This window comes from Megalopta genalis, chromosome 2 (genome assembly GCF_051020955.1).
Source record: "Megalopta genalis isolate 19385.01 chromosome 2, iyMegGena1_principal, whole genome shotgun sequence".
Taxonomy (NCBI): domain Eukaryota; kingdom Metazoa; phylum Arthropoda; class Insecta; order Hymenoptera; family Halictidae; genus Megalopta; species Megalopta genalis.
This window is the reverse complement of record NC_135014.1, coordinates 21,324,333-21,338,952: the sequence shown is the minus strand read 5'-3', so window position 1 is coordinate 21,338,952 and position 14,620 is coordinate 21,324,333. Positions and strand designations below refer to the sequence as shown.

At 38.3% G+C, this 14,620-nt stretch overlaps 1 protein-coding gene across 3 annotated transcripts in view; it reads left to right on the top strand.

Annotated features, from left to right (window-relative positions):
- LOC117220633 (uncharacterized) overlaps positions 1 to 14,620 on the top strand; it is a 550,762-nt gene that overhangs the window by 501,450 nt on the left and 34,692 nt on the right. For all 3 annotated transcript variants that reach the window (XM_033470805.2, XM_076518731.1, XM_033470804.2), the window contains exon 3: positions 10,861 to 11,080. In XM_033470805.2, coding sequence (XP_033326696.2) covers positions 10,861 to 11,080 — 220 coding nt within the window. The remainder of the gene's footprint in view (positions 1 to 10,860; positions 11,081 to 14,620) is intronic.

Here is a 14,620-nt window from a genome sequence, read left to right as displayed (position 1 = left end):
AGAATTGTCATATTTGAAGCATGATATAGTTTTGGTTTGGTTTTTATATTATAATTAAATATAATAACTATATGCATTACTGACACAGTCTTTTGTTTTTCATACAATAAAAAAATTTTCCTTTTTTTTGCTATTCATGCAACCCGCCACAATTTGGGACTGTTAAAAAGATATAAAATATTTTAACAACAAAACATCATTTGAATATAATTATATTGTTACACAGCTTCTTGTGCATATACGTAACTTGTCCCGTCGAAAATTAAAAAAATAATTTGGCAGTTATCGAGTTAATATTCTCACCGGTTTCCTGGAATCAAGCAGATCCAGCCTATAGAATTCCGAAAATCGTGGGATCCGCGCGAGCGAGAGTTCGCGCGTTCGATTAGAAATTCTTTGAACAGACTGAACACCGGTCCCGGGGGTCTGGTCCACGTCCGATTATTAACATCCGATCGATTTTTGTTTTAATTAACTCCGGCTCGGGGCACGCACCGGCCGGGATTGAAAACTATCAAAGCGCGAGAAACCGAGGTCGAAAGCATTCGAGTGGCGACCGCGATTAAAGTTCGACGCGCGGCGACCAAGCGGCTGCATAATCTCGCCGGAACGGTCGTCTCTCGATAATCATTAACAGGCGTACACCGTTCGCTTTTCCACAGAATTATTATTTCTCGTCGACGCTGGTCATCGCGGCGCCGGCTGCCGCGATTTAATGCCTTTTACCCGGGCAACCGGACGTCGGATACGAAACGAGAACGGGGACTTTAATACCACCCCTGGCGTAAAGTACACGAACACCGTTTAAAACGCGATAACTTTTCTTAAAACTGGTCGAAATTACTTGAATTTTATGGAAACGTTGCAGGCGCTGGTCTACTGCACGATTACTGGAATACCTTTTTTCTTATTAATTTCACTTGGAATGACGATGCGAAATGAACTCTCGATTTTTCAACTTTTCTATGCGAACCTGAGAGGAAAATTCTAAGAACGCGTCTTTTTTTCAGTTTAAGTATTCACTGTTTTGTCAATTTCCGAGATATTCCTTTTTTTAATCATTTTATATAATATAAAATTATATATATAAAATAATATATAATTATAAATATAAATTATATAATATAAAATGTTCTATATAAAATAATATATAATTATATATATATAAATTATATAATATAAAATGTTCTATATTTAATCATTTTATTTTATTAATAAATCACATATTAATGCATAAACCACCAAAATTTTATTTGTACTTAAAGTTTATCGTAATATGTTCTCACTGATTATCGATGGAAGAATCAAATTTTAGTATTTGCAATTTAAGCATTCGCTATTTTTGTACATTTTCGAGATAAATAATCCATTTTGATGGGTGATGATCTTCTCATCGAGTCTCCTGTAATTTTTGGGATGATTTGGTCAGTGCGAATGTTCGGAGATTTGCACTTTTCGTGCACCATCATTTAAAATGCGAATATCTATTTCTCTGAAATAATTAATTCAGCAATGTTTTTTAATGAAGCTCATTAAATGAATCTCGATGAACAACTAAGAACTATCAACGAAAAATTTGTCCCTCATAAAACAATGTCTTTTAACGAAGTTGGCCGAATGGATAGTTCACGGCGAACGACTAAAAATAATCAAAGAAAAGTTAATAATAGAATTATGTAATATTAAATTATATAATTACGGAATTATATAATACAGATCTCTTCAAATCCAGTGAAATCGTCGTAGTCTATTACTTTAACGAAGCTCATTACACGAACGATTCGCAACGAGCAATTCAAAGATATCAAAAAGAAGTTGCCACTATAATATAAAATTATAGTAATCTTTCCAACTTCTGCCAGTGAATTCGTCAAAGCCGCGTACGCTTTCGGCATCATTTAAAACGCGGATATCAGTTTCCCTGAATTAGCCTATCACGAGACAAAGCGTTTCAACGAAGCTGGCCGCGACGAATGGCTCGCAACGAACAATTAAAAAAAGATCAAAGAAAAATTGCTAGCATAATTGCTAGAAACTACAGTGATCGTTTCGGACGCTGCCAGTGAAATCGTCAAAGACGCAATAATGGTCGCGATCGAACAGTGTGTCTGGACGATGGTATCGGAAACAATGACGGTCGGTCAGAGCCGCCGATGAACCGCGAAGAAACAAGCCGCGCCGTGGCATCGGAGCCACCGGCAGGTTAATTAAGAACGACCTGAATACGACGTCGAGATTGTACGTATTCGCAGCAGCCGGCCTTGGCGTCGTCGCGAGTCGACGAGTCGGCGTATAATGACGTATGCCGGCGGTTAACTCAATCAGAACGTGTTCCGTCCGACCGGTCTATTATTCATTCTCCTTCTGGCGAGCCGCTCATCAACGATGATCACCTTAAACGCTATTCTTGTTCACTTATGCGACACGCCGCGCCACGATATTGAATAAAATTGCGCCCGATCGGTCGCTGGCTTCGTCCGCTCTCTTTCGTCGTTTCTTTGAAGAACCGTGTTGGACGAACCCGACCGATTGCTCTCGGTCGGCGATCATCCGGCGACCGGCTTGTACGAACATCGAATCGCTAATGCAGAAATTTATTGCTATCCTTGGCGAGGTCCGCAATCTCGTGTTCTCTCTTTCTGTTCGACGAACGCGGCGTCGACCTGTGCAATTGCTGCGGCATTGTTCGTGAATCGATTGACATCGATTTAAACATTTGAGGAATGATGAAATGAAAATGTTGACGGAGTAATGAACTCGAAACTGAAATCACTTTTGCGTTAAGTGAACGATTTAAAAATTTATAGACTGATGGGATTAGGATGTTTATTAAATAATGTAGACGAAATTAAAATCATTTTTGCGTCAGATCAATGGTGGATAATTTAAAAATTTCAGGAATGGAGAAATTAAAATGTTTATAGAGCAATCAAATCGAAATTAGAATCATTTTTGGTGTCGAATGAGTAGTGTAGAATCTTAATGAAATTTAACGTCATAATGCTGATAGTACTATCAATTCTTATTCACCTTCATTTGATTAGCTATTTTATTTGCACAGTTTACTTTTTAAGAACGATGTACTGTCTGAACCGAATTTTTCTAAACTATTTTATACAAAATTTGTACTATTTGTAATATTTGTAAACGATAGTCTGTTTATAATCATTTGATGTTTAATTGAATCGATATTTCTTGTACAATTATTTGAAATTATTCTATTTATTATTTTAGCAAATAATAATAATAATACTATAACTTTTTACGTAAAAAAAGGATTGACTAGATTAACAGCCAGAAACGAAAGCTGAATAAAAATAGATTTCTTCCTCTAACAATTATAATAAATAAACAAAATCCAAAAGCTACGCACCTACCTCTTTTCTTAATAATTCTAACAAATTATAAATAATGCGACCGTCTTTTAAAATCTTCAAACGTTTTCACTCCGTTGCGTTCTATGTATCCACTTTTAATTATGTTATAAAATCCGCAGTCTAATAATAACTAAAAAATGGTATAACCGTATCAAGCGTCTTCAAACTTCCATATTTTATACGTTCGTGTTATTAACGCCTGAAATCCGCAGTCTAATTGATATCGTTTAACTCCTTACCTTCATATTTAACTGAATAATTAAAAGAATTTTATTCGGGTCCGTCAAATGCACAAACGGGGGTTGCATTAAAAAAAAAAAAAATGTAAAACGCGTTCCTCGTATCTTTTCGTGCGAAAAAGAATGCGTTCCTTTCGAACACAACGTGTGATAAAGTCGGTGTGTCGCAAATTTTTTTAAGCCGCGCGCGTTTAATCTTCACGCGTAAATAATTGCATGTTTATTCGCTGCGGCCGATGCGATGGCGTAACGTTTCTGCAACAGAGTAATTCATCGTGCGCGGTATCATGGCCGAAGAAAGAATTCATAAATTTTCTTCCGGCCGGTACTCCGGAGCCCTGTTAAATGAATTATGCAAAATCTTTGATCACCGAGATATACGATGACGGCGCACGGCTTTATCAAATTATTATCGCAAATAACTTCGGGGCGGACTTCTGTTTTTGACGTTGATCAGATTAAGATAATTAGAATTTATGAAATATTGGGCATCCTTGGGAATTTCAATGAAAACGACCACCTAGGACGGGCCAATTTGCATGTGATACTTAACATCCTCGTTTCCCCCGGTTGTGCGCGGCTTAATTACACTTATCAATTCATTAAAAACAATTTTTCTCGAGCGACGTGAAATTAACCTTTACGATGCGCGTCTGCCGTTTGATTACTTTGGAAACTTTGAGTAATTACGTGATGTCTTGGTAATCGTTTCTCTGCGATGCTTAAAATTCATTAATGCGGTGTCAGATAATTTCGTGGAATTTCTGTTAAATTTAAACAATTTATAATAACCCAGCACAATTTATAATGGATTCAAATTATTTCAAATAAATCCAAACGATTTTAAATTGGTTTCAATTATTTTAAATTAATTCAATCAATGAATCGAAACATTTTCAAATATGCTGAAACAATTTTAAATTATTTCAAACAATTTCAAATTATTTTAAACCATTTTAAATCGTTTCAAACAATACAGAATGAATTGAAACTGCTTAGAATGAATTCAAACAATTTAAAATATGAACTTAAAGTATTCAAAATAAATTCAAACTATTCAGGATGAATTCAGACAGTTTACAAATCAATGTAAACAGTTTCAAACTTATTTAGAGAATTTAAAATCAATTCACACACATTTGCAATGAATCAATACTGTTTTAAATTAATGAGCAGATACAACCTGAAACGAAAACAAACAATCTGATCCGAATTTTTCAACACGAATTTCACACAATTTCATACAATTTCAAACGAGCCCAAACAATCCAAAATGAACAATTACAATTTAAGTACCAATACAACCGAAAATATATGAACCCAACTCAACTTCAAGTTAACAAAGCTCAAAATGCAACATAAAAATACCAAAATCATATCGATTAGAAACTTCAACAACATGTTGCAACATCGCGAAACAAATATCGCATACATTTGGCAATTTTGGCACTCGCATTATTTTCTACAAAAACGCTGCTCGATCAACGATTGACATAACCTTGACATAACCTTACAATTTAAGTACCAATACAACCGAAAATATATGAACCCAACTCAACTTCAAGTTAGCAAAGCTCAAAATGCAACATAAAAATACCAAAATTATACCGATTAGAAACTTCAACAACATGTTGCAACATCGCGAAACAAATATCGCATACATTTGGCAATTTTGGCACTCGCATTATTTTCTACAAAAACGCTGCTCGATCAACGATTGACATAACCTTGACATAACCTTACAATTTAAGTACCAATACAACCGAAAATATATGAACCCAACTCAACTTCAAGTTAGCAAAGCTCAAAATGCAACATAAAAATACCAAAATTATACCGATTAGAAACTTCAACAACATGTTGCAACATCGCGAAACAAATATCGCATACATTTGGCAATTTTGGCACTCGCATTATTTTCTACAAAAACGCTGCTCGATCAACGATTGAAATCGAATATAAAATCCAGCGACCCTCGTCCGGTCCTGTACCGCCGTGGGCCCCGTCCGTTGGCCCTTTTTCGACGTTCATGCTCGCGTTTGCGTAACCGCCGTTCGCCAATTATGGCGAGAGAACCGCAGCGAGCGAAATCTCGCCGGGCAAACGAGCAGATTATCTGGAGTTTTAGCCGGCCCCGAAGGTGGTCCCAGGCTTTCGGAGGCGATTACGTAACAAGCGTCGCGCGAAAGATACGCGCGACAACGACGACCAACGGCCGACGACCGTTTGTCCGGAGGATTGCGAGATCCTTTGCGGACGCGCCTTTATTGGCGGCCTCGGCGTCGATGTAACGATACAAAACCGACGGAATACGAGAGGGGAATAAAGCGTCGGGGGAGGCCGGCGCGGATTTGCATAACCTGTCCGATTGTGGGGCGATAACGCGGAACCCGGCCCCGGCCGGTATTGATATTTTGATGCGAGCCCGGCTAGTTTATATTCACGCTCTTACAACCGTCTAATCACGAGAAATGTATCTTTAACCGGCTACCACGGTTCGTTGCTCGATAACTTTCTGTCAAAACAGCGTACATTTCAGCCGAGCACGTTCCCCGATTTCTTAGCGTCACTCTGTGCATCTTCGTGCACTCGTGTGGTCGGCGTTGGGTAGAATAATATTTTAAATAGTAAATGTAGAGATTTTATCTCAGATCACATGCGTGTTCTTTCTAAAATTGAATATTTTATTCGTTCGAGAGAATGGACTTTTGGAAATAAGATATATTGTATATGTTATTATTATATTATATATTATATTTATATATAATATTTATATAATATAATTATATTTATATATTATATTATATTATATTTATATATAATATTTATATAATATAATTATATTTATATATTATATTATATTATATTTATTATATTATATATTATTGTATATATTGTATTGATATATATTGTAAACAATTTTTAAGATATTTCAAATTTGTGCCGCAGCTCGGAGTAATTTGATTATCATCGAATGAAATATTTCGACTTTACTAGATCATTGCGTAAAGTATAATTATCTTGGTAATCGAGAACGAACGATGTACTTTCCCTCTGCATTATTTTATAATTTATACTAATAATTTATACTAATGATTTATACTTGTCTTAGAAAATGAAGTAGTATGAAACCGTTGGAAATGCAAAGACATTTTTTAGTCTTCTATCAATGTGTCGTTCATCACTATGTCTATTTTATTATGAAATTTTTATTTTGAAAAAATGAATTGTAATTGTATATAGTAATATAATAATAATAATAATAATAATAACGAATATGATTTTTATGACAAAAATGAACACCAGACAAATTTAAGGACATTGTCACACCGTTTGTTTCCACCTTGTTCAAATGATCAAATAACAATGTACATATTTATCGCAGTTCGTTTTTTCACAGATGACTTAGGCAATTTTAATTTTCCATAAAAATCCACTGGCTAGTTATTATCGTCACGATATTACGTGCCTCCTGTTGCAAGTTACTATAATAAACTATAGTTATTACAATAATTATTATAATATGTAGTTATTATAATAATTATGATAATGTGTAGTTACTTCAACAGTTATTATAACAGCTATTATAACAGTAATGATAAATAGTAATATAACATAATAATAGTTGATAGTACTTGCATAATATAATAGCTGCTGTAATAAAGTTCGTACATAAAAAGATGCATAAAATTTGATAAGAAGGTATAAAAATTTAATGAAATTCATACGAATATATAAAAATCCAAATAAATCGTCCGAGGAGCGAGTGCAAAGCCGGCACACTGAAATCGATAGAACAACAGATTGCAGAGCCGTAATCCCGAGCCAGGCCCGATCCTCTCCCGGCCGTAGCAGTAGTTACATCATTTCGTTCGCTCGTAACTGTTTCCCTCGGAATCTTTATGTAACAGTTATTAACTATTTTTGGAACGACTGCAACCCCCGTCCAGGCGATACGGAGAGCAAAAGTGGTGGGAGGGTTGCGAGGTGGTCGTGGATGCATCTCTTGATCGATATATGCTCGTGTGCACGGTTCGAGCGTGCCCAAGTTGGAAGGCCGCGGGCTGTGATGCCCGGTTATGGCCGTCCCGGGCTTCACCGTGTTACGTGTCAGCCCGCGAGACGTTCCGCAGCAATTTACGACTGCGTACATAGTGCCATTACGAAAACCCGTTAATATGACGACGCCGACGCCGGGGCTGACACGCCGAGACAGCCTTATACACCGGGGACAGCTCGGACTTTTTAGCGTACGTCCTGCGCGGACGTCGTTAATTCCTGTCCCGGCCGTGCCCGTTTTTATCCGAAACCCTTTCATGGGACGCTGGCGACACTGTCTAAAAGACAGCGCCGTTAGACGGCCACTTTGTTGCACACGATTACCGGTGAACTTTCGACTACGGCGCGGCGACTTCGGAATTTCGTCTAGGCGCGCCGTCTTTGGTCATTTTTCATTATGACGGATCACTTTTTAGGGGGAAATCGATACTTCGAGGTTGAACTTCTGGCTATGAGCTGTGCAAGCTTCGTTCGGCGAGTGCTGAAATTCAAGATGCCGCAGGGAAGATAACTTTTTGTCCACTTTGTGGAGGGTTTTGTGCATTGATGATACGCAGAGTGAGCTTCGATAATTTTTTGCTTCCGTAAAAAAGATTTCTGTCGAAAAACTGTTATATACGTTTGAAAGTGCACACTTTTATCTGTAATCTGTCGTAGTTTCATCGGATAATTGATAAAGTTAATAGTCTTGGGAGCAAAGTCTATAAACGTCAATTTGGCCATGTGCTGCAGGATTTCGTTCATCGAGCAACGCAGTGTTGGCTTTTATTATTGTTTGCTTTTACAAAAAAATTTCTATCGAAAAATTGTTATATACGTCCGAAAGTGCACGATTTTACCAGCAATTTGTGTAAGCTTCATTGAAAAATTTGACAAAACCAGAATCGTGGCAGTATATTCATCGAGAAAAGTCAATTTGGACATTCATTGCATGGTTTCGTGCATCGAACGAATGCAGAGACGGCTTTGAACGTTTTTTCTTCACAGAAAATATATTTTTATCGAAAAATCGAAAACATGCATACTTTTATCCAGGAACTACGTAATTTTATTGAAAAATTGATAAAATTAAAGTCCCGACAGTGTATTTACCAAAAGAGGCTAAATCGGGCGCATGCAGAGCGAACTTTGATCACAGTTTATTTTTCTAAAAGCCTTTTCAATCGAAAAATGAATACAACCATCCGAAACAACGTTCTTTTATCTACAAACTGAGGAAGTTTGATTGAAAAGCAGGTTAAATTAATGTCGTGGCGGTCTATTCACCAAGCAAAGCGAATTTTCCCATTTATTGCATGGTTTTGTGCATCGAACAAGCGTGAAGCTTTGATTATTTTTTCTTCACAGAAAATCATTTTTTGTTGAAAAATCGCTACGTACATCTGAAAGTATACTACTTTATCTATAAACAGTGCAAGTTTCATAAAGAAATCGATAAAATCAAAGGCGCGGCAGCATATTCGCCAAGAAGATCCAATTTGCACATGCGGACAAATGATTTCGTGAAATGACTCGGACGAACCTGAACAAAGCGAAAAAACAAAGTGCATTACAAATCGTTCCCATGATCTCCAGTGACAACGGTACTAACTAGCCTCGTATTTTTCGAATTCGACGATTCAGGAATTCGTGAAATTCGTTAATTATCTACGAAATAGGCGGCGTCGGATTCGCGTAGATTCCCAATCGAATTATTTGTCTACAAAGTGGCGCGCGTGTGCGGCTGCAATTACACGTGATTGGTTAATTATCGAAGCGTTCGGCAAATTGTTCCAATAACCGGAATTTAAGCGGTCGGTGCATAATGCAGTGGCGTCGCTTTTAATGGAATGGATACGCACGGTAGCACGCGAGAACCGTGTTCGTTCGTTCCGTGCCGCGAAAGTAGGTTGCAGACAGAAGATTCGTTTCATTACGTGATTCCGCCTCTTTATTTCAATGTCCGCGGTCGTACAGTCAATCTCCATTATCCGTGTCTCGGGGGTTGTACCCGAGATCGCTTGAACAAATGCCAAAGGTTATTTCCTCTGTAAACTTCGTGCTTTGTATCCCCGAAACTACCTACCGAACGTTTTACGCCTTTTCTTACCTAACCGACGCCGAATCTACCCTTTAACAATTCAATCGACCGTGCTCCAACATTCGGGACACGTCCGCCATTTTATCCCCCGTCCGGCACGTCTCCTAAAATATAAATAAACTTTTCTCGTTCGTTTAGGATCCACAGAAATCCCAACAGAGCATTTTGATCTGAAAATTACGGGTGAATCTGTACTCGTACGAAGAATAAAACTTAACTGAGTTACATCGATTTGTTGTATTAATTGGGCAAGTTGTACTAATTGGACGAAGTTGTACCGATTTGACGAAGTTGTACTGATTTGACGAGGTTATACTCATTGGACGAAGTTATACTGATTTGATGAAGTTATACTAACTTGACAAAGTTATACTGATTTTACAAAGTTATATTGACTTAACGTAGTTATACTAAGACGAAGTTATACTGATACCATGCATTCACTGCATGGTTTCGTGCATCGAGCGCATGCGATGTGGGCTTCGATCATTGTTTCTTCCCAAAAAATACATCTCTTACAAACTGTGTAAGTTTCATTAAAAGATTTATGAAATTGAAGTCGTGACAGCACATTCGCCAAGAACAGCTAATTTTCCCATTAATTAGATGATTTTGTGCATCGATTACATGCCGAATGAACTTCGATCATCTTTTGTTTCAGTAAAAGACTTTTTTATCAGAAAATTGATACACACATCCGAAAGTACGTTCTTTTACCTACAAACTGTACAAGTCTTATCGAAAACCCTCTGGATCTAAAACTGCGTTTAGATTACTTTCCTGCACCGATTGCAAGTCATCCTAATCATCAAGTCATCCTAATCATCAAATCATCCTAATCATCAAGTCATCTTAACCTTCGCCGCCCAAAAGTTTGCTTCCGGATAATAAAAATCCTTCCGCGAATCCTGAAAGCTTTCACATCGAAGAGATCGATGCTTTAGAGATCGCGGAATTAGGCTAAGATATCGTGTGTCAGGCTAGTAGAACCGATCAGCTTCTCACGTGTCTGCTATTCAAGATCGCCGGAGGCTCCGATGCGAATCGATCCTCTTTGGACGCGATACGGCCAGCGTATAACGATTGCTATGCGTTCTTGTTTCAGGTTGCGACACGACCTTGGAGCCCGGATCAGGGCAAGACGCGGGAGATGACCAAGCTTTGCAACCATAAGAGGAAACTTTTGCTGCCAATAACGGCGGCCAGCAGTCCTGTTGCATCCTGCACGCAGGCGGTCTCCTCGTCGACTTTATCCTCTGGCCCGACTGTAACCGCGATTCACGTGAACGCAGACTCGCCCACCTCGCCGGACAAGGCCAGGAAAGGTAAGAACGTGACCTTGCTATAGCGCACTCTCTACGCCTTCGTTAATTTCGGGATCGCGCGTTTATCCTGCTATTCATTCCGCGCACGATTTCTGCGCCGGCGATGCTCGTGCAAAGATTTCGCAGATCTTCTTTTAGAGACTTTAATGATTGTGCAGTGAGAGATGCCAAGGTTATGAACATTTTCATTGACCTTCCGATGACGATCTCTCTAGGGTAACTGCATCAATTACTGTGCTCGTTATACCGACATCTGAAGTTTTCGACAAATTAAATAGTTTTTTTTCATCTATATCGTAATTCTTAAAATATTTTAGTTATACCTTGATGTCTTTTATACAAGGTCGAATTATTTCAGAAATGAAATATATAAGCAACGCGAAATATTTAACGAAATATACATATCAGTTTTTGATGGAGTTACTGTGCCCTTAAAAAGATGAGAAGTTAATTAGTGTGCTGTGCCATTTTCAGTTACTGAGTTCCAATTTCTGTACACTGATCTGATTATCGTGATCAGTTCTAGGTAAATAAATCTATAACAAAAATGCAAAAGCATGAAATATTCCATATTAAATTATTTAGCATAATTTATTATTTATGCTTCAATACTTGCGATATTATTCCAGAAAGGAAAAATATTATATGTAGCAATGAAAATCTAATCCATTTACAGCGCACAGTAACAGGAACAAGACGTAAATTTGTTTGAGTTACTAAATTACTTTAAATCAAAAAACACATCTAAGAAGTCGATTATAATATCTTTTTTTGTAATTTGCACATTGCAGTTTTATGAATATCATAGATTATTTTTTGTTATGGAAGGCATTTCTTCTGCAAGAACATTTTCGAAGATCTAGTTTCCAAACACCTAGCTGTCATTATACATACGTATAGTACATTAAGTAGGCGTGGCTTCTTTGGCCTCATTTGTTTCAGACTACAATGCCTCGTAAACTAAATTACATAAAATCTGACATCGACGAAAGCAGTTCTTATGGCATAACCATTTAACGTTTCGAAAACATTTGCTCTCATTGCACGCATATACAATGTACAGTGTATTAAGTAGGCGTGGCTTCTTTGCCCTCATTTACCACAGAGTACAATATTTATTAAAAAGTTCAGAGAAAAATGTCTTTCGCCGATCGAAGAATTTCTTTCTCTCGCCAAGAACAGTTTCAAGAAACCTTGCTATCGTTATATTGTACATACATGTATAGTATATTAAGTAGGCGTGGCTTCTTTGCCCTCATTTTTTCCACAGAGTACAGTACCTTATTAAATCAAATCTTGCAAACATTAATTCAGAGAAAAATGTCTTTCATCGATCGAAGAATTTCTTTCTCCTGCCAAGAACAGTTTCAAGAAACCTTGCTATTATTATACATATATGTACAGTATATCAAATAGGCGTGGCTTCTTTGCCCCATTTGCCACGGAGTACAATACTTATTAAATCAAATCTTGCGAACATAAATTCAGGGAAAAATGTCTTTCGTCGATCGAAGAATTTCTTTCCCTTGCCAAGAACAGTTTCAAAAAACCTTGCTATTGTTATACAGTATATATATACAGTATATTAAGTGGGCGTGGCTTCTTTGCTCCGTCTTTCTCCACAGTATGACACCAACCAAACAAAATCTTATAAAAATCTATTGCGAGAAAAATATCGTTCACCAACCAAAGAATTGTAAAAAGAGAGTGTCTGTCTTCAGAAACCCTTGTTCCTGTAACAGCACATCCACAGAACAGTACAATAAGTAGGCGTGGCTTCGCAGCTCCGCGGAACCAAGATCTCCGCAAAGCAATCTTTACGGCCATTTGCTCCGCAGTACGATACAAACTAAATCCGCAAGATTAAGGATCACCCCAAGCTCGGCAGCAATAGATTCACACATCATCGCACCCCAAAACCGTGAAAAATAAGGCAGGCACGCCCCCGGAATCGCATCACAACAACGTATATCAGCTTAATTAGAAAACATATTCTCCCCAAGGGTAATCTTGCTGGGTGAAATCGCTCGGAAGGAATTTTTCCAGCGAAGTGACTCGATCTCCCCGTCTGCGGCGGCGGTTGTCTCCGATCGATCAAAATCAGAATTCCCCCCCCGGGAAAAGTTTCTTGCCGGCCTGAAACGAGCCACGAATTCGTCGAACCCGATCGCATTATACATACTCGCCAATCAATCTCACGTACACGTTCTCGGCCGCGGACGCCCACGCACGCGTCTACACGTGCAAACACAAACACACACACACACACGCGCACACTCTTTCAAGCCGAAAGAAGTTTTCCCATCGATCCGTCGTATTAACAAAGTTCCGCCGGTAGCCGGAGCGGCGCGCCATAATCGCCGGGAACGTTTATTCACCGCCGTACCAGAAAACACGCGGCGGAAACTTTTATTGGAAGACGACCAAAAGTTTTTCCGCCTCCCTTCCGCGTGTTTGCGGGGCCCAGCCTAGTCGCGATCATTAGACTGCAGAGAGAAAAGTACCGAAGAAAACGGACGACGAAATTGCAGCATTAGCGGAGTCTGTTGCCACCCTCGCCGGCGCGGGGGTGAACGGCGTACGACACCGTCCCTCGAAAATATGCGGACGATTTCTTAATTGCGATTAAACATTCCTGGGACAGCTTGGATCAAGTTTACGGAGTTTTATGGAATTTTGGGCGTTATATTTTTCACCGACTTCTTTAATGGTTCACTCGTTGAGCGAGAATGGTTATTGTTCTTTGTTATTATGAACAGACCTTAACGACGATTTTATTAACGGCGATGGTCTCGTAATTTTGACAAAATTTACAATTCAGAAATAAGAACTTTTAAATAAATCCTTCAATGACAAATGAAAATATAATCACATAAAAATCCGCAGTTCAGCTATCAATATTCAATAACTAAATTAAATACAAAGAAAGAATAAAACTGAATCTTCTTTTGCTGCTAAAACATAACTGTAAACAAGAAACCAATCGAACAATGTTTAAAATTGTTGTATACAATATAAATAGACCGCAGACATTTTGCATTTATGATAAAAATGGTTTGAGAAAATATCGAAACGTGAAAACATTAGAAAAGTAATCACAAAAGGATATAACATATTTAATATCTTTTTCTCAAATTCGCAGTCTAATAATAAAGAACAAACAGTCGCGAAAGAATTGAATAATGGACCAATAATAGTAACGTATATTCGGAAGAAAACGGTTGCAATTGTTCGTGATAGAATTAGTAAATTCTTTCATCTCCTTTCTTCGTCGAGTCGCTAATTAAACGACCGTTATGCCGGCCGAGTCACCCCCTCTCCCGCTTATGGTTGCTCGCGCGTCACCGCCCCCCGCCATGGTGGAAACAATGCCAATTGAAATTCGCCGAGTGTATTTCGGTCGTTCCCTGGTGCCCCGGGCTTTACGATTTCAGAACAATCTCGCTTACCTTCGGTTACCTCCTACTTGGGAAGTTTTTAACTGCGGCCCGCGTGTCACCCTCCGCGATTTCTACTTATTTACGGGGCTGCGTACCCCGC